The sequence below is a fragment of the Rosa chinensis genome, chromosome 4 (genome assembly GCF_002994745.2).
Source record: "Rosa chinensis cultivar Old Blush chromosome 4, RchiOBHm-V2, whole genome shotgun sequence".
NCBI classification, from domain to species: Eukaryota; Viridiplantae; Streptophyta; class Magnoliopsida; order Rosales; family Rosaceae; genus Rosa; species Rosa chinensis.
This window is the reverse complement of record NC_037091.1, coordinates 54,646,309-54,660,141: the sequence shown is the minus strand read 5'-3', so window position 1 is coordinate 54,660,141 and position 13,833 is coordinate 54,646,309. Positions and strand designations below refer to the sequence as shown.

The 13,833-nt window shown below is 36.8% G+C and overlaps 3 protein-coding genes across 6 annotated transcripts; 1 reads left to right on the top strand and 2 right to left on the bottom strand.

Moving 5' to 3' along the window:
* The first annotated feature begins 1,142 nt into the window (after positions 1–1,142).
* On the top strand, positions 1,143–1,853 carry LOC112197195. The gene has a single exon (XM_024337794.2). The coding sequence runs from the start codon at positions 1,335–1,337 to the stop codon at positions 1,542–1,544; it is 210 nt and encodes a 69-aa protein (XP_024193562.1). The 5' UTR covers positions 1,143–1,334; the 3' UTR covers positions 1,545–1,853.
* Positions 1,854–2,517: 664 nt separating this feature from the next.
* LOC112197194 lies at positions 2,518–5,005 on the bottom strand. 3 transcript variants are annotated; one of them, XM_040518238.1, is made up of 3 exons: positions 4,231–5,005; positions 3,626–3,705; positions 2,518–3,010 (listed from the first exon to the last, which is right to left on the bottom strand). In XM_040518238.1, exons 1-2 carry the CDS (start codon positions 4,652–4,654, stop codon positions 3,662–3,664), a joined length of 468 nt encoding a protein of 155 aa, XP_040374172.1. In that variant the 5' UTR covers positions 4,655–5,005; the 3' UTR covers positions 2,518–3,010; positions 3,626–3,661. The 3 variants fall into 3 exon arrangements, with proteins under 3 accessions (XP_040374172.1, XP_024193560.1, XP_024193561.1); XM_024337792.2 differs by having other exon boundaries at positions 3,626–3,727; positions 4,231–5,004; XM_024337793.2 differs by lacking the exon at positions 3,626–3,705 and having other exon boundaries at positions 2,541–3,010; positions 4,231–5,002.
* Positions 5,006–6,897: 1,892 nt separating this feature from the next.
* Positions 6,898–13,006, bottom strand: LOC112200348 (agamous-like MADS-box protein MADS4). Of its 2 annotated transcripts, none has more exons than XM_024341371.2 (8): positions 12,448–13,006; positions 10,006–10,087; positions 9,017–9,084; positions 8,816–8,915; positions 7,867–7,908; positions 7,695–7,736; positions 7,455–7,597; positions 6,898–7,327 (listed from the first exon to the last, which is right to left on the bottom strand). In XM_024341371.2, the coding sequence occupies exons 1-8, from the start codon at positions 12,630–12,632 to the stop codon at positions 7,252–7,254; spliced, it is 738 nt and encodes a 245-aa protein (XP_024197139.1). In that variant the 5' UTR covers positions 12,633–13,006; the 3' UTR covers positions 6,898–7,251. The 2 variants fall into 2 exon arrangements, with proteins under 2 accessions (XP_024197139.1, XP_024197140.1); XM_024341372.2 differs by having other exon boundaries at positions 10,006–10,084; positions 12,448–13,002.
* Positions 13,007–13,833: the final 827 nt, after the last annotated feature.

Here is a 13,833-nt window from a genome sequence, read left to right as displayed (position 1 = left end):
GCTGATTGGCTTAGCCAGCTTGCCTCACCTAAAAAGTGGACGGCCCCATATAATTCATATAAGTCGCCTCAATTATTAGGAAAATTATTAAGGTGAAAATCTACAGCAACATTTGACTAAAGGACTACCAGCTCTACCAGCTAGCTAGAACCTGCCGGGAACAAATTTTGGAGTAAATTAACCTGTCGAGCTTTCAAAGACTTGAAAGAAACTTAAGCTAGAATCATCCGGCCAGCCAGTATTGCTCTCAAATCTTCAAGCAAACATGTCAAATCACTAAAGCTTAAGGTACATAAAAGAATTTCAAAGACTTGAAAGAAGCTTAAGCTAGAACCATCCGGCCAGACAGTATTGCTCTCAAATCTCCAAGCAAACATGCCAAATCAATAAAGCTTAGGGTACATAGAAGAACAGGAAGGGGGGAATCAACCAAATTGACGGATTTTCTATCTACTGAGTTTCCCCATTACATATCAAAGCAAATGTTGCTAATTCATGAGAGAACTCTCAACTTCATCAAGTAAATGCCTGTTCGGGGTTAAGCTAAGAGCCTCTTCCGATCCTCAAGATCACGCACAAAACTGAAACTTAATTTCTGAAAATAAACAATTTATATCTGAGATTTGTGAGTCTTCTAGCTCAAGTTAACAACTAGGGGAGCACGAGTCCTGCAGGGCATGTAGAGTATAACAGAATGCCATTAGCCTCTTTAGCCGTTTGAGTTGGTGAGTTTATATTCATTAATTATGTCTTGGTTATCTTAAAAAGCTTAACAAATCAGGATATTCATTTCATATAGCAGATGCATCTTATCTATCCTCAAAGTGATATTCATTTCATCAGCTTGAGGAGACGTGGTGAACTTGTTCATCATTTGAAGACCCTTAATTCCAAGTGAAGAACATAACAGGGGATTATTATAAAAAGTGATTAGTTAACTCTGTGTGTAAGTTGTCTAAATCATAAGAAGGACTCTCAACACCTGTTAATTAAACTTTAAAGGGTTCATTTTCAAGACCACGTCCCCATGTGTTGTTTGCATCCCACCACAAGCCACCGACTATTTGTTCATACACATTTATACTACTTCAGTTGAAGATTTCTTCTACTACACTAATACTCTGATTGCTCTCTCTTTTTTATATTCCTTACTTCCGTATCTCAATTGCCAACACATTTTTCCTTAAACTTTTAAATTCAGCATATATAGCTCGCTAGCTTAGCTCGAGAGAAACATTAAGTCTTTGTTCCTTAAGTTGGCAACTTCACTACACACACAAACTGATCAACTATACACAGAAGAAGTGATCAAGAAGTAGACTGCAGTAGTAGTAATGGCAGATTGGGGACCAGTGGTGATAGCGGTGGTGTTGTTTGTGCTGTTAAGTCCGGGGCTACTGTTTCAGCTGCCGGGGAAGAGCAGAGTGGTGGAGTTTGGCAACATGCAAACCAGTGGACTATCCATCCTCGTCCACACCATCATCTTCTTTGGCCTCATCACCATCTTCCTCATCGCCATTGGCGTTCACATCTACACTGGATGACCACCATCATTTGCTAGCAACTGTCTCTCAGTTCATTTTCTTGTGTATGTTTAATTCAGAAACAATTACTTGCTATAAATTTATAAAAGGGCTAGTACTTCTTCAACAGTTGACTGCAGCTGCTTATTCATTTTTAAGTTTAACCTAGTGTTTAACTACAATCTACATATGGACTCATAATTACATATATGTTACACACCCACGACCATTAGTACCCGCCCACGACCATTTGGTCTTAGTGGCGTAAGTATCTTTCGTAAGTAAGAGGTTTCAAATTCGACTCTTGTATCATTCTCAGGAAAAAAAAAATCGACTATTGTAGCCATTTACTGGTTGTTGATTGATCAAAAATTCAACTCATTAGCACCCATTTGCAAAGAAGCTTCTGCCAGCTTTTCTTTCGGAAAAATTGAGTGCGTGTGTGATTCATATCTTTCACCGTTGTCAGGCTGTCAGCCATGTCCATATCTCTGTTAGTTAGAAAATCATAAAGTCTGGTATTGTTGAGTGTAAAACTGAACAAGAAGTTAAGTAGTTTTGGGTTTCGATCTTGCTTGCTTCTTTACACTTCACACGCCTTTTGGATCAAACCCTGGAAGATTGCTCCTTCTGGGGCAAGGACTCGTGGTTCTTGCTGCTTCTCGCCTTCAACAGTCGTGACCTTGGGGTGGTCATTGGGTGGCTTAACTACGATAGAACCAATTTGTCTCTACTCGTTCTAATTGGGATTTCAATTACATAATTTTAGCCATCAGCATCATAGTCAGAGACTCATGGGCTCATAGCTAACCCAGTTATTAAATCGTGATAGAGATGATTCAATCCCCATGCCAGCTGAACCAAACTGAAACCAATTGGCGAAGTCAATATCAAATTTCAATTCACATCCCTACCCCCACAAGTCACAACTAAACCTTATCGTTGAAAATTCTGTATGTATTTAACGAAAAGAAAAGCAACTCAGAAGTTTTGCTTGAAGAAAGAAAAAGCATGATATATATTAACACTGAAGACAGGATAGATACTTTACCAGAAAAATCACAAAGGAATAAATTTTACAAATTTGAGAACAAAAGAGAAAGTGACATATACTGGAACAGCCTCCCTCCCATCTCTCCTCTCAAAGTATGAATTCATTGGATTTGGATGGAAAAAAAGTGTACTTAATATCATGATGATATCCTTGAACAATTCACTATCAGAAGCCATATGATCCACATACTCAGTAGAACATTAATAAAAACATTTATCCACTGTTAATGCATCATCAATACTTCAAGATCTCTCAGCTCGATCGATCCATTATATAATTTCATCCTGAATTGCCTATACATTCATTTGTTCCTCCTATATGCAGCACTCCACTCGCAGCAGCATTTCTGGTGCTCTGCTCCGCCCCTTCAATAAACATATCAACTCTTTCTCTTGTAACACCTCCTCTCCACTTCTTCACAATAACTTCCATGCTGCACCAGTAGAGACCTTACAAGTGAGTGATTAATAAACTGCAGATTGTAAAATAAATTACTTGGCACAGAAATGCATTTATCTGATAATTAACAGAGAGAAAAGACCAGGGTTGATGTTCTAAATGCCATTCATGTGAGCATATATATTCCTTACCTGCATCACTGTATTTAGTTCCTAGATACAGATGAAAAGAATACAGATGCCAACAGAAGTACACTTAAAATCTCAATCCCTAAGATCCCACCAAGGGTGGTAAATTGTTGACAAGCTTCATTCTTGGCTAAGTAGAGCTACATCCAACCACGCAATCCTAACTTATCTAAGCTGCACGAGCATTGTTCTCTCCTCATTCTTGTCTCTAGTGTTGAACCAGCAATTTTGGCTTATCCTAGTAACCTATTCAGCACAAGTGTGTATATCCTTACACCTTTATTTCTGTGCCACTAACTTTTAGGTTGCAGGACTAGACAAACAAACTACAGAGAAGCTGACATGATCCAATCATATAGGAAAGTAAGATCATTGACAATGATATTCAATCACACATGAAACGAAAACTTGTAAAGTTAGAACATTTTTATGAATCCAAGAGGAAAACCGGAAGTTAGTACCTTTTGGTCAATCAGATTTTGCATGGAAGAGACATATTATTTGGTGGATGAAGGTTGGAAGTTTGGCATAATAGTAGCAGCTGTCGAAGAATGTGAATTTATCTGTAAATGGTGAAGACACATACAGGGCAAAGAAAAACAAAAAGGCGGCAAATTAGACAGGGTGCAGATGAGGTGATTTGGCTGGACACATTAACAGTTTGTCAATTTAGCAAAATAAACTTTATCTTAACTCATTAATTTGCACTTTCCTTCTTCCTAAATCCTAATTTTAAGTAAAAGCACTGGCTAAAACCCCAAAAATATACATAAACTCGTACCTTTTTCCTTTATCAAAAAAAAAGAAGAAGAAGAAGATCATACCTACGTAACTTAAATGCTACAACAAAATAATGAAACCAATCTATTCTGCTAGTCCATTCCGATCACGATTTCAATCCAATAACAAAATTTGCATTCCTAATTATTGAATAATCTAACCTTGTAATTCTTTCACGAAAAGAGAGAGAAGAGCAAAAACAGACGAAACCATTTGGATAATATCAAAGAGAACAGAAAGGCAAAGCAGACAGTTAATCTTATCATTAACGCAAACGGATATTTACCCGGAATCTCCTTCCGCTGTGACGTCGGCGGCGGCGAGGCGTAACAAAGAATCGACTTCCCCAAAACAGAGAGAGTGGAGACGACTCCAGCCACATAAAACACCATAACCAACCCGAGCACCCAAGGCATCAACAAGAACCCGATGAAGAACGTCACCGATCCACACAGCATCAGCGCCATCGAAATCCCCAGCATCAGCGACGCGAACCCCGCCGGCGAGATCTGCGGCGCCGCCGCCGGCCGCCTGGATGAAGAGCTAGAAACAGAAGAAGAAGAAGAAGAATTCGTCGGCGGCGGAATGGCCGGAGACTGATCGGAAAATTGAATCGGCGTGGGCGGCGACCGCAGAAGGCTGAGAACTAGAGCGGAAAGCTCGTAGAAAACCCTGGATTGCTGGTCCTGATGCTGCTCCCTTCTCATCATTTTATTCACTAATTTTCTATCGAAAAGAAGAAAGAATAATATGAGAGCAAAATTGGAAGAGAGGGAGAGAAGACGAAGAAAAGAGGTAGATTTGCTAAAAACGAGGCAAATGGATAGGAGTGGAGGAAGAGTCAGATATATTCTATCTAATAGAAGCAGCGGTTGGTTTGCTTCTCCGTTCCGTTCTGTAATAATTGGAATTTGGGGGAAGGGTACAGGTGGAGGGATTTGAGAGGTTGTTTTATCTGGGTGAATTTTGTTTGAGGGGTTTTATCCAGAAGAGAGCGGGGAAATCGGATATAAATGGAAACTGTTGGCGCGGGTTTGTCTGGAGCAACAACAAGGAGAAAGAAGAAGAAGAAGAAGAAGAAATAGAAGAACGAGAGAACTGGGATAGGACGACACGTAAGGTTGACACCTTACGTGGCGAACGCGATGTGGATTGGAGTGCGAGTGAAGGTTGGGCCTTGGGGTGGGGCCCGGATATGACGTGGGAGGAGGAGAAGAAGGACCTTATCTTCTCCCAGCTTCTAACTAACGCCCACCGCCTTCTCTAAATTCCTCTATTCTTTACCAAAAAGGCAAAAGAAAAATATTCTGTCAGTTAAATGTTTTTCGGGGAATGAAAATTCTGTTAATTTGTTATATTAATCCCTGTTTGCGGGATGTTTTATAAAATGAGCTAATATAATTGTTGTTGATTTCAAAATTTTAATATTCCAGAGCATTATATAACAAGTCGTTGAGTTTGTTGTTTCTGATGAGAGAAAATTTAAGCATGTAGATACTTTAATTAGAAAAATGTTACAGTATAGAATTAAAAGATACGTATGAATAATTGAAGATGAAAAAATACATAATACAATAAAATGGATATGGAGTGAGATTTTTTTTTTTTTTTTTGTGAAAAAATAGAGCGAGACTTAGCTAATCCAACTGAATTATGCGACTGAAATCTCAGAAAGCCAAATAATAATAGTTTCATGAGACATTGACGTTATTTTTTCCATGAACTATTTGAAAATGTTGTCAATAATTTTACATTACTTTGTTATCATCTACAACGGTAGAGTAATGGAACTTGACTAGCTAGTGAGACTTTTTCTGGTCATATGCTAGCTAATCTAGACTAGCACGTTTAATTAAACTTTTTATACCAACAATTTGATGAAAAATAAATAAGTAAATAAAAGCATGGCGTGCAACATTTGGCTGAATATGGTGGTTGAAAATGTAGCCATATAATTGAAGGTGGTGGGAGCCCCGATGATGACACACAAATGGTTACAGTGTCAAAAGAGATGGCTTTGAGGACACAATCCGTTATTCGTGGCATTTCCATGACCCACGAGGATAATATTATAACAATTAACAAAGGATCCTCATGATGCTCGTTCTTCATTTTTTATGCTTATCGTAAGGTGGAAAACTCTCATTGAAAATACCAAGATCATATGTTTGAATAAATTAAACTTTAATGGAACACTCTCTTGGAATGTTTCTATAAATAAAATCACATGAAAAGGGTGTTGGTATTATGCACCTTAATCATTCTTATTCCGATAATTCATTTTGAAACGCGTGGAATGAAGATAATCTTAAATTAACAGTTTCTATGAGGCCCAAAGTGTCTATAGCATTTGGGTCCGATAAAAGGGAAATGGCAAACTTGTAGTGTGTATAACCTAACCCAAAAGGAGAAGTGTACCGAAGGCCCAATTCAAATACCTTAACAAACCCAAAATGCAATAATGACCATGATACCTAAGCAAAGTGATTGACAAACACCTAAATCAAATGATTGACAAATACCTAGAAGCGCAGATCACAAATTACTATATATGAAACATGAGTTCACTGTTATTACTGTTCATCAAGGGCTGGAGAAGATTTTTTCGTCCCTGCTTTTCTGTTATATTTCAGGAGTGACTGCTGTCTGAGATGATGTTCTCTTAGCATATGGGTCTTTTGACAGGAGTTGATGCTTTTGCCTTTGGTTTGCTATGGCATGACACGATGCTTGATAGGTATATGTGTCTTTAGGAACCGGGAGTTGTCGTGGCGTTTGTATCAAGTATGAACTCTAAAAAATATAGTGTTTCACGGCATCTACATTCTCAATATTTGAAAATACATGCGAAATTATTAAGTTAAAACAATGATGTGTTATCTCGTTTCAAACAACACAAAACTTGATAAAAAGATATTTCATACATTTATTTGTTAGCGAAAGCGAAACAACATGGTCAAACAGTAATTTTATAATATATTATTACCAACAAGCTTGCCCCAAATTGGTCAGCCAGCAAAGTTTTTACACTCTATGCAAAGGGGTACTAGTAATTATTAATTTTGCAAAGCAAGCTTGATAAGCTAAAAGAAGCGAGTGCTCGAGAGCACGCACGCACAACTCTAATGTTCAGAGTTAATTATGACATAAATCAATACTATTACAAGTTGACGATCGGTTTGTTTTGCTCAGAATTATAAAAATGAAAACATAACGAAACAAACATAAACATACAGCTGCAAACATCATAACGTGCATGCATGGCTTCACCACACAGAGTTGCTTACTCTCTGTGTTCTTATTGTTATCATGGCAACCATCCTCCCATGTAATTCACGCTCGGCCCGGCCGTCACAACTTGTATCGGATCATTCTGGTGATACCTGCAAAATCACAGATGAACATTTCTTGAGGAAGATTTCAAACCTACGTACTCTAGGTCATACCCTTCTATGTTAAACCCAGAAGAGATGCTGCAGTACTGTGATATAAGAAAACCTAGATACATACCCAATTTGTAACGTGGGCTCGCACTCTAAGGGTTGGAAGAAGCCCTCGCCCTGAGGTTGATGATGAGCTTGTTGCCGGCCATATCCCACATCCTCAGCATTTGCATTCAGTTGGAGTTGATGTACATTGTATCCCTCAAACAACTGCAAAATAAGTAGCATTACCCAAAACTTTATCTATATGTCATCTTTTAAAATCATTCTAAACCAATATATCTGCTAGGAAACATAGCCTACGTACCCTTTGTTTCAGTGTCCTGTTTGCTTCATTAAGCATGTGTTCCTGCAAATAAATGAAAACCATGTATTGTATATTAGGATGATCTGATGAGGGAGGCGAAAAGAACTATCTTGTTTGATTTTTCTTTTTGTAAATGAACTGAACCAAAGGGTAGATGTGTCAGGACTCATACCTTTCGCTGAAGATCTGTGAGCTGATCCAGCATGCATTGGGTCTGTAACAGAAGAATATTGAGGTTACAGATTTACATCATCTATGTCATGCTTTACTTGGAAGCATTTCACACTTCAAAACACAATTCTGTTTTCTTGGTTTTTAAATAAAAAACTACTCAATTCACTTAAAACCAACAAGGGCATGCGTGTAGACTCAAATTTTCAAAGGAACCATGGTTTTTAAAAAGGAGTAAATAGTTTCAGAGAATAAAAATTGGTAGCTGGCTAAGTTCTCAACACATTATTATAAACCACTGCAATATATAGTTAAAAATTAGTATGTCTTTGGAAAAACTTGAGAGAGCAGAATGACAGAGAGTAGAGTTGTCAATTATTACACTTCAAAGTACTTCTCCGTATCTATATATAGCATGTAGAAGATGGTGTTCGGTACATGCTATGGAAATAAAAGAAAACATTTCTCAAGTAATGTCAGATCAAGAATCACTTCAATTCTCTTGGTAATGTTGTCAACTATAGATCAAACTGCAGGAATAGATTCATTTTTTATATTCAAGAAGCAGGTGTTTAATACTAAAACTACTGCAAAATCATATAAAATATTAGACATGAAATGAAGAATCTAGTAACTGCTCAAGCTAAATAATTTATTGAAGGAATCCTTTTGGACTTCCTTATAAAAAATTTCACCAAGAAACTGGATGTAAAAATCTCCTCTGGAAACTTTAACAATATAATAAAAACCATGAGGCAACAAAATGTGAGATATCTTGTTAGAGTGTTTCATGGAGGAGCTGACAATTAAACCCAGAAAACCAATTTGTATGATGAGTCTGAAAACCATAAACCTCTAGACAGTAGTGAGTAGTGTCAAGTATTAGTGGAACTATTGTGAGGAAAACAATGTGATAATTTATAAATGGTAAAGGAGATGAGGTCGAGTACCCGTGTTGATCTGATCTGCTTCAATGACATGTCCAGCTGCCTTTCAAGTGATTCAAGCTCTTTGCTACTTAAAGGGCCAAGATCTTCTCCAAGAAGATTCCTAATGTAAAAAGAGATCGAATTAAGTCATATACATGCCTAGCGATTAGCTCTGCAACTCTGTATAACTGAAGATGTCATATATATAAGCATGTGATTTACCTTTGGTTTCTTTGTAGGGCTTCATAACGTGCCTTGAGCTTCAAATACTCCTGCTGGCTGCTCAATTCCTATGGTCAGAGAGAAGTAGCATGTGTGTTCAGTATTCAGTACAAGATGAACAACGACAGCAACACATAACTCTCAATGAAAGCTGCAAGCTTGTGGTACAGCAATTTGAATTCGAGATCTTTCTTTTTCTAATTACCATAATTCCATTATTTAGCATACCACTATTTCCAAAAGTTACTAACAATTAATTACATTCTAACAAACTATGTAACCACTTGAACAAGTAAAATTTAGGTAGATGTATGATACATTAAGGAGAACAAGTAAACTACTAGTATCCCAAATAATTTCAGTACATATTGCATAAATCCAAATGATACCTTAAATTTTCCATTTTCATGACTTGAGTACTTGTGGATCTCTAAGCTATATACTAAGAACAGATATTTTGGTAACCGTTTACTATTAATCAAGCAATGGAGGGATCTGAAGAATTAAGTTAGAAATGGAAAAAGAAACTTGAACTAACAATTAGATAACTACTAAATATAAAATTTTTAAGCTATTCTTGAAAGTTTCAACTATGTATATGTAGATTGAGCTAACACTTATTAGTAAACAAGAGTGGAACTTCAAACATAAAACAATCTTGTTATCGAAAGTTAATACCATCCTATATATACAACCACTATTAGTGAATGAGTACTGCTGTTCACTCAGAACCATGCTACACACAACCACTATAATGTTTCGGCAATTAACAGTAGATATTTGTCAATAACGGAAAATTAGGAAATATGAAGTATGATACAATTAGTACTTTTAAACTGAGGCAATTTCAGTTGTCTTCAACAAATTCAATCCCATTGTCATAATCTACTGTTTTCTTGACTGGAGTTGTTTCTTTTATTTCCCTTTTCTCCATCAACATTCCTAATTAATTATGTAGAGTAATATCTCCAATAAAACAAATGTATTACCAAGGCCTCCCTTGTAGATACATTTGTCTCCGGTGCTCCATAGTTGCACTTCTGGTACCTCTCAAGTGTTTTGAGCATGCTGCTTGTAAAAGAATTAACATTAAGAAATATCAGAAATTTTATACATTTAGAAACTTAGCAAGAGCATCAAAATACTATGTATGAAGAGAAAACAAGAGATACCAGAAGCCTTGTTATGTAGTATATATGACAAGTTATATACATGTGAAGATGAGTCATACCCCAACAAATAACTAACAAATAAGAGAAATTAAGAGTAGGAAAAGCCGTGTCAAAACAGGACCTAATTGACTCATTTGAGATCTATGCTCGGAGGTCTTTTCATAGATTATATATATTGAGTTTAGTGACAGGATGAATTATTGTTTGTTAATGCTGGTTACTTTTTTAACATTGTACTTACCCAACACAAATCTATAGGGGTAAACATTTTTGCAGTTTATCATTCCAGTATATACATAAGGCTAGTTTTCACATACTTAAGCTAATACACAGGATTTAATCTACATATGAGATGTGTGACTTGAACAAAACTTGAATTTAACTCGAGATTAAAAAGAAACTAAATAACAAATTAAAAAGAACAAGAACAATTTTTTTTTCCAGGAAAGAATATTTCATTTACATGATCAATAAATATATTTTTTTGATCGAAATAGGTCAGCCCTTTCATTAAGTTCAGCAAGCAGTACAAAAACGAAACACCCGTATGGGATCGACAGAAAGAATCGTTCCTCAGAACCTCCAGGAGTCCCTATTCTAGAAGAATAAAAATCCCAAAAATCCCCAGTACACCCATCTTAAGATAGTCTAATCATATATATAGTGCAAATTAGACACACATCAATTTTTGCTTCTTTTTTTTTCTTTAAAAATTAACTAAATTTCTGTATAAGAATTAAGAAAAATATTAAGTACTTATAATTAATGTAGCGTGTGATGATATTTAAGCCCTAAAAATGCGTGCAAGAAAGATACAGAGAGATTGTTTACGGCGATTAGATAGAACACACAAGGTAAACAAGTCTCAGAATTCACGAGTACGAGACCCGAAACGAGTCAATTCTTCACATTAAGTCAGATCACAGGAAAAACCCTAGTCAGAATACGCTGTCAATTAGATTGAAGGCCATCTGTGTCGGTCTTTCATAGAGAAGACTAAAATCCAGTGGAAAATGAAGGAAAACGTGTGTATATGAAACCACCCTTTGGAGAACTGGAAAAACCGTGTAATCAGTTGTTGGTTTTCTGAAAGGAAAAAAACAAAGAGAATTTTGATTCACAAAGTCGATAATTTCTGGCTTCAAATTTCAGTACAGAGATTAACCTCAGACTCCGAAAAGTTGGCCCCCAATTGAAAGATTCAGGTAAAAAACAAAACCCTAAATGAATAATTCAGCTAGGTTTTCACAGAGAAAAAAAAAAAAGGAAGAGAGGGATCGCTGCTGTAATTAGTTTCTCTGAACGAATTGTCGGCCGATTAGTTCAATTCCACTAACAACAGCAACGAATTTCAGTGATTTCGAAATCAAAATTGATCCGATGAGAGGGAGAGAGAAGCACGTACGAGGCTGTTTATCTCAACCTCACCCGGATGAAAATGGGAGAGCTCAAAACTGCAGAAAGTGCTAAACAGAAACCAAATTTGTACATAATGAAAAAGAAACCGGAGTCCAAAACTCCACAGTTTGCTGATTCAAATGCTCTTTGTGGATCGATCGGATCGCTTTTATGGTGAGAAAATCGAGAGGAAAATCTTTTAATTTTATGGATAAAATAATAAACAAAACAAAATTGAGTCACGAAAAAAGGAATAGTTTCGGGAAAACCAAATCACTCCTCCTTGCACAAATCAAAGCAAACAAAAAAAAAATAAAAAAAATTGAGAGAGAGTGGAGGAGAGTGCTAGTATATAGAGCGAGCTAGGCTAGTTGCTAATTGTTGTCAAAATATGCAAGAGTAGTGGAATGGAGTGATCGTCTTTTTATGGTGGATTTCCAGTTGCAGATCTAACAGCAATGCCAAAGCAGAAACACTGAAGCTGCTAAAAACGCCGAGACATACACCAAAACGGAAACAAAAGCAAAAAAAATCAAAGGCCGACGGAAACAGCAAAGAAGCCTGACGCCAAGAGCGTTGGAGATCTAAAAAGCAAACAAATTAGCTACACATGAACTAACATAGATAGGATATATAGAAGAACAAAATTCAAAAATTGAAGAAAAAGAGAGAGATGATAGTCTGGACATGTATGGGAGGGGAGAGGGGGGAAGAAGGGAACGGGGAATCTAGAGGGAGGAAGCAGCTCAGATAGGCTTCTTCTTTTTTTGCCGTTTTTGTATGGAAATTGGAAGGAAGAGAAAAGCGGTTTTGTTGTTTTGGTGTAAAAACAAGTAATATAAATTTTTTGTGTGTGTATACCTTGAACTACTGCAAAACTCGTACAGCTTTCCTCTATTGGAGAAGATGATGAGAGCAACCTCGGCATCGCAAAGAACGGAAAGCTCGTAGGCTTTCTTCAATAGTCCGTTCCTTCTCTTTGCAAAGGTCACCTGCCTGTTGATCTTGTTCTCAATCCTCTTCAGCTCAACTCTCCCCCTCCCCATTTCTCTTCTCTCTCTCTCTCTCTCTCTCTCTACAACAATATTAGTACTTTCCCACTAGCCCAACCACAATACCACAAAAGCAAACCTCTCCTTGGTTTAATCCGCTATATATATGACGACCACCTCCTGCAATAATTAATTATATTCAATTCATAATTCTAAATCCTCCCAATTTCCATTACCACCTTGTTTCAGAATCTCTCTCTCTCTCTCTCTCTCTCTCTCTACGTGTGTGTGTTTAAGACAAGTGATTATGGGGGGGTTCTGGGCAGAGAATCATATTGTACACTGGTTATGAAGATCTAAGGGCGGATCCGACGGTGGAGAGGAGAGGACGAGTTGGCACGTGAGACGCAGGTGATTGGACCAATAAAGGGAAAAGATGAGCGGAATGGGAGTATCCTTAAAATGGAGGGAGAGAAGAGGGGGCTGTAAATGCAAAGGGTCCCACAATAATTGCTACGTGTCGATTTCTCAAGAGAACGACGTCTGGTGACCACCTGACCTATTTTGGGTTCGGGCAATCATGTGACGTAACCTTAAGAAGGTGAGCCTTCGTATCTTCCCCCTAAATTACCAAATTACCCCTCCTTTTAATCCCTTCTCTCTCTCTCTCTCTCTCTTTTTTTTTTTTTTGGGGGAACAATTGAACAAAGAATCCCCTATTTTCAATGGCAAAGCTTACTTAAAAAATTTATAGAGCTTAGTCTATTTTTGTTTTTTTATTTTATGTCTATAATACCAAAACAATACATAATAATACATGAAAAATATTTTTTGATTTGAAAATGTATCATACGAGACTATTATTGGACAATATGCATATGCGTAAAGTACATATGTATATATACTAACAAAACTACTTGCACTGACTTACTCAATAAAAAGTGGTATTGCAAGTTGTAAGCGCACTTGTAAAGACTGAAACGGATCTACTTGATTGTTCATAGTTCGTATTTTGGAATATAATAGTGTGATGCACTTTTTATATGTTATGAGCACTTATTGAGATTACAATGTGAGAATTTTAGACTCTGATTAATAAATCCTTAGGTTTTGTCACTGTTTGGATCTTGGAGCCCCCAATCTACCAAAAAAAACAATAATGTTACATGATTTCAGTATGTGCTTGTCTAGATTCTTCATTTTCTAAAATTGTTCTATAATTGATGTTGTTCATTTTCTGAAAGCAGCTTTTTAC

What these genes read in the sequence shown, in the direction of transcription:
- LOC112197195 (XM_024337794.2), top strand. Translation starts at nt 1,335, where the DNA reads ATGGCAGATTGGGGACCAGTGGTGATAGCGGTGGTGTTGTTTGTGCTG.
- LOC112197194 (XM_024337792.2), bottom strand. Translation starts at nt 4,654, where the DNA reads ATGATGAGAAGGGAGCAGCATCAGGACCAGCAATCCAGGGTTTTCTAC. An exon ending in ACAGCGGAAGGAGATTCCGG is followed by an intron (nt 3,728 to 4,230) that starts GTAAATATCCGT and finishes CACCATTTACAG; the next exon opens with ATAAATTCACATTCTTCGAC.
- LOC112200348 (XM_024341371.2), bottom strand. Translation starts at nt 12,632, where the DNA reads ATGGGGAGGGGGAGAGTTGAGCTGAAGAGGATTGAGAACAAGATCAAC. An exon ending in TATCTACAAGGGAGGCCTTG is followed by an intron (nt 9,085 to 10,005) that starts GTAATACATTTG and finishes CTCTGACCATAG; the next exon opens with GAATTGAGCAGCCAGCAGGA. An exon ending in GAGCCCACGTTACAAATTGG is followed by an intron (nt 7,328 to 7,454) that starts GTATGTATCTAG and finishes GTGATTTTGCAG; the next exon opens with GTATCACCAGAATGATCCGA.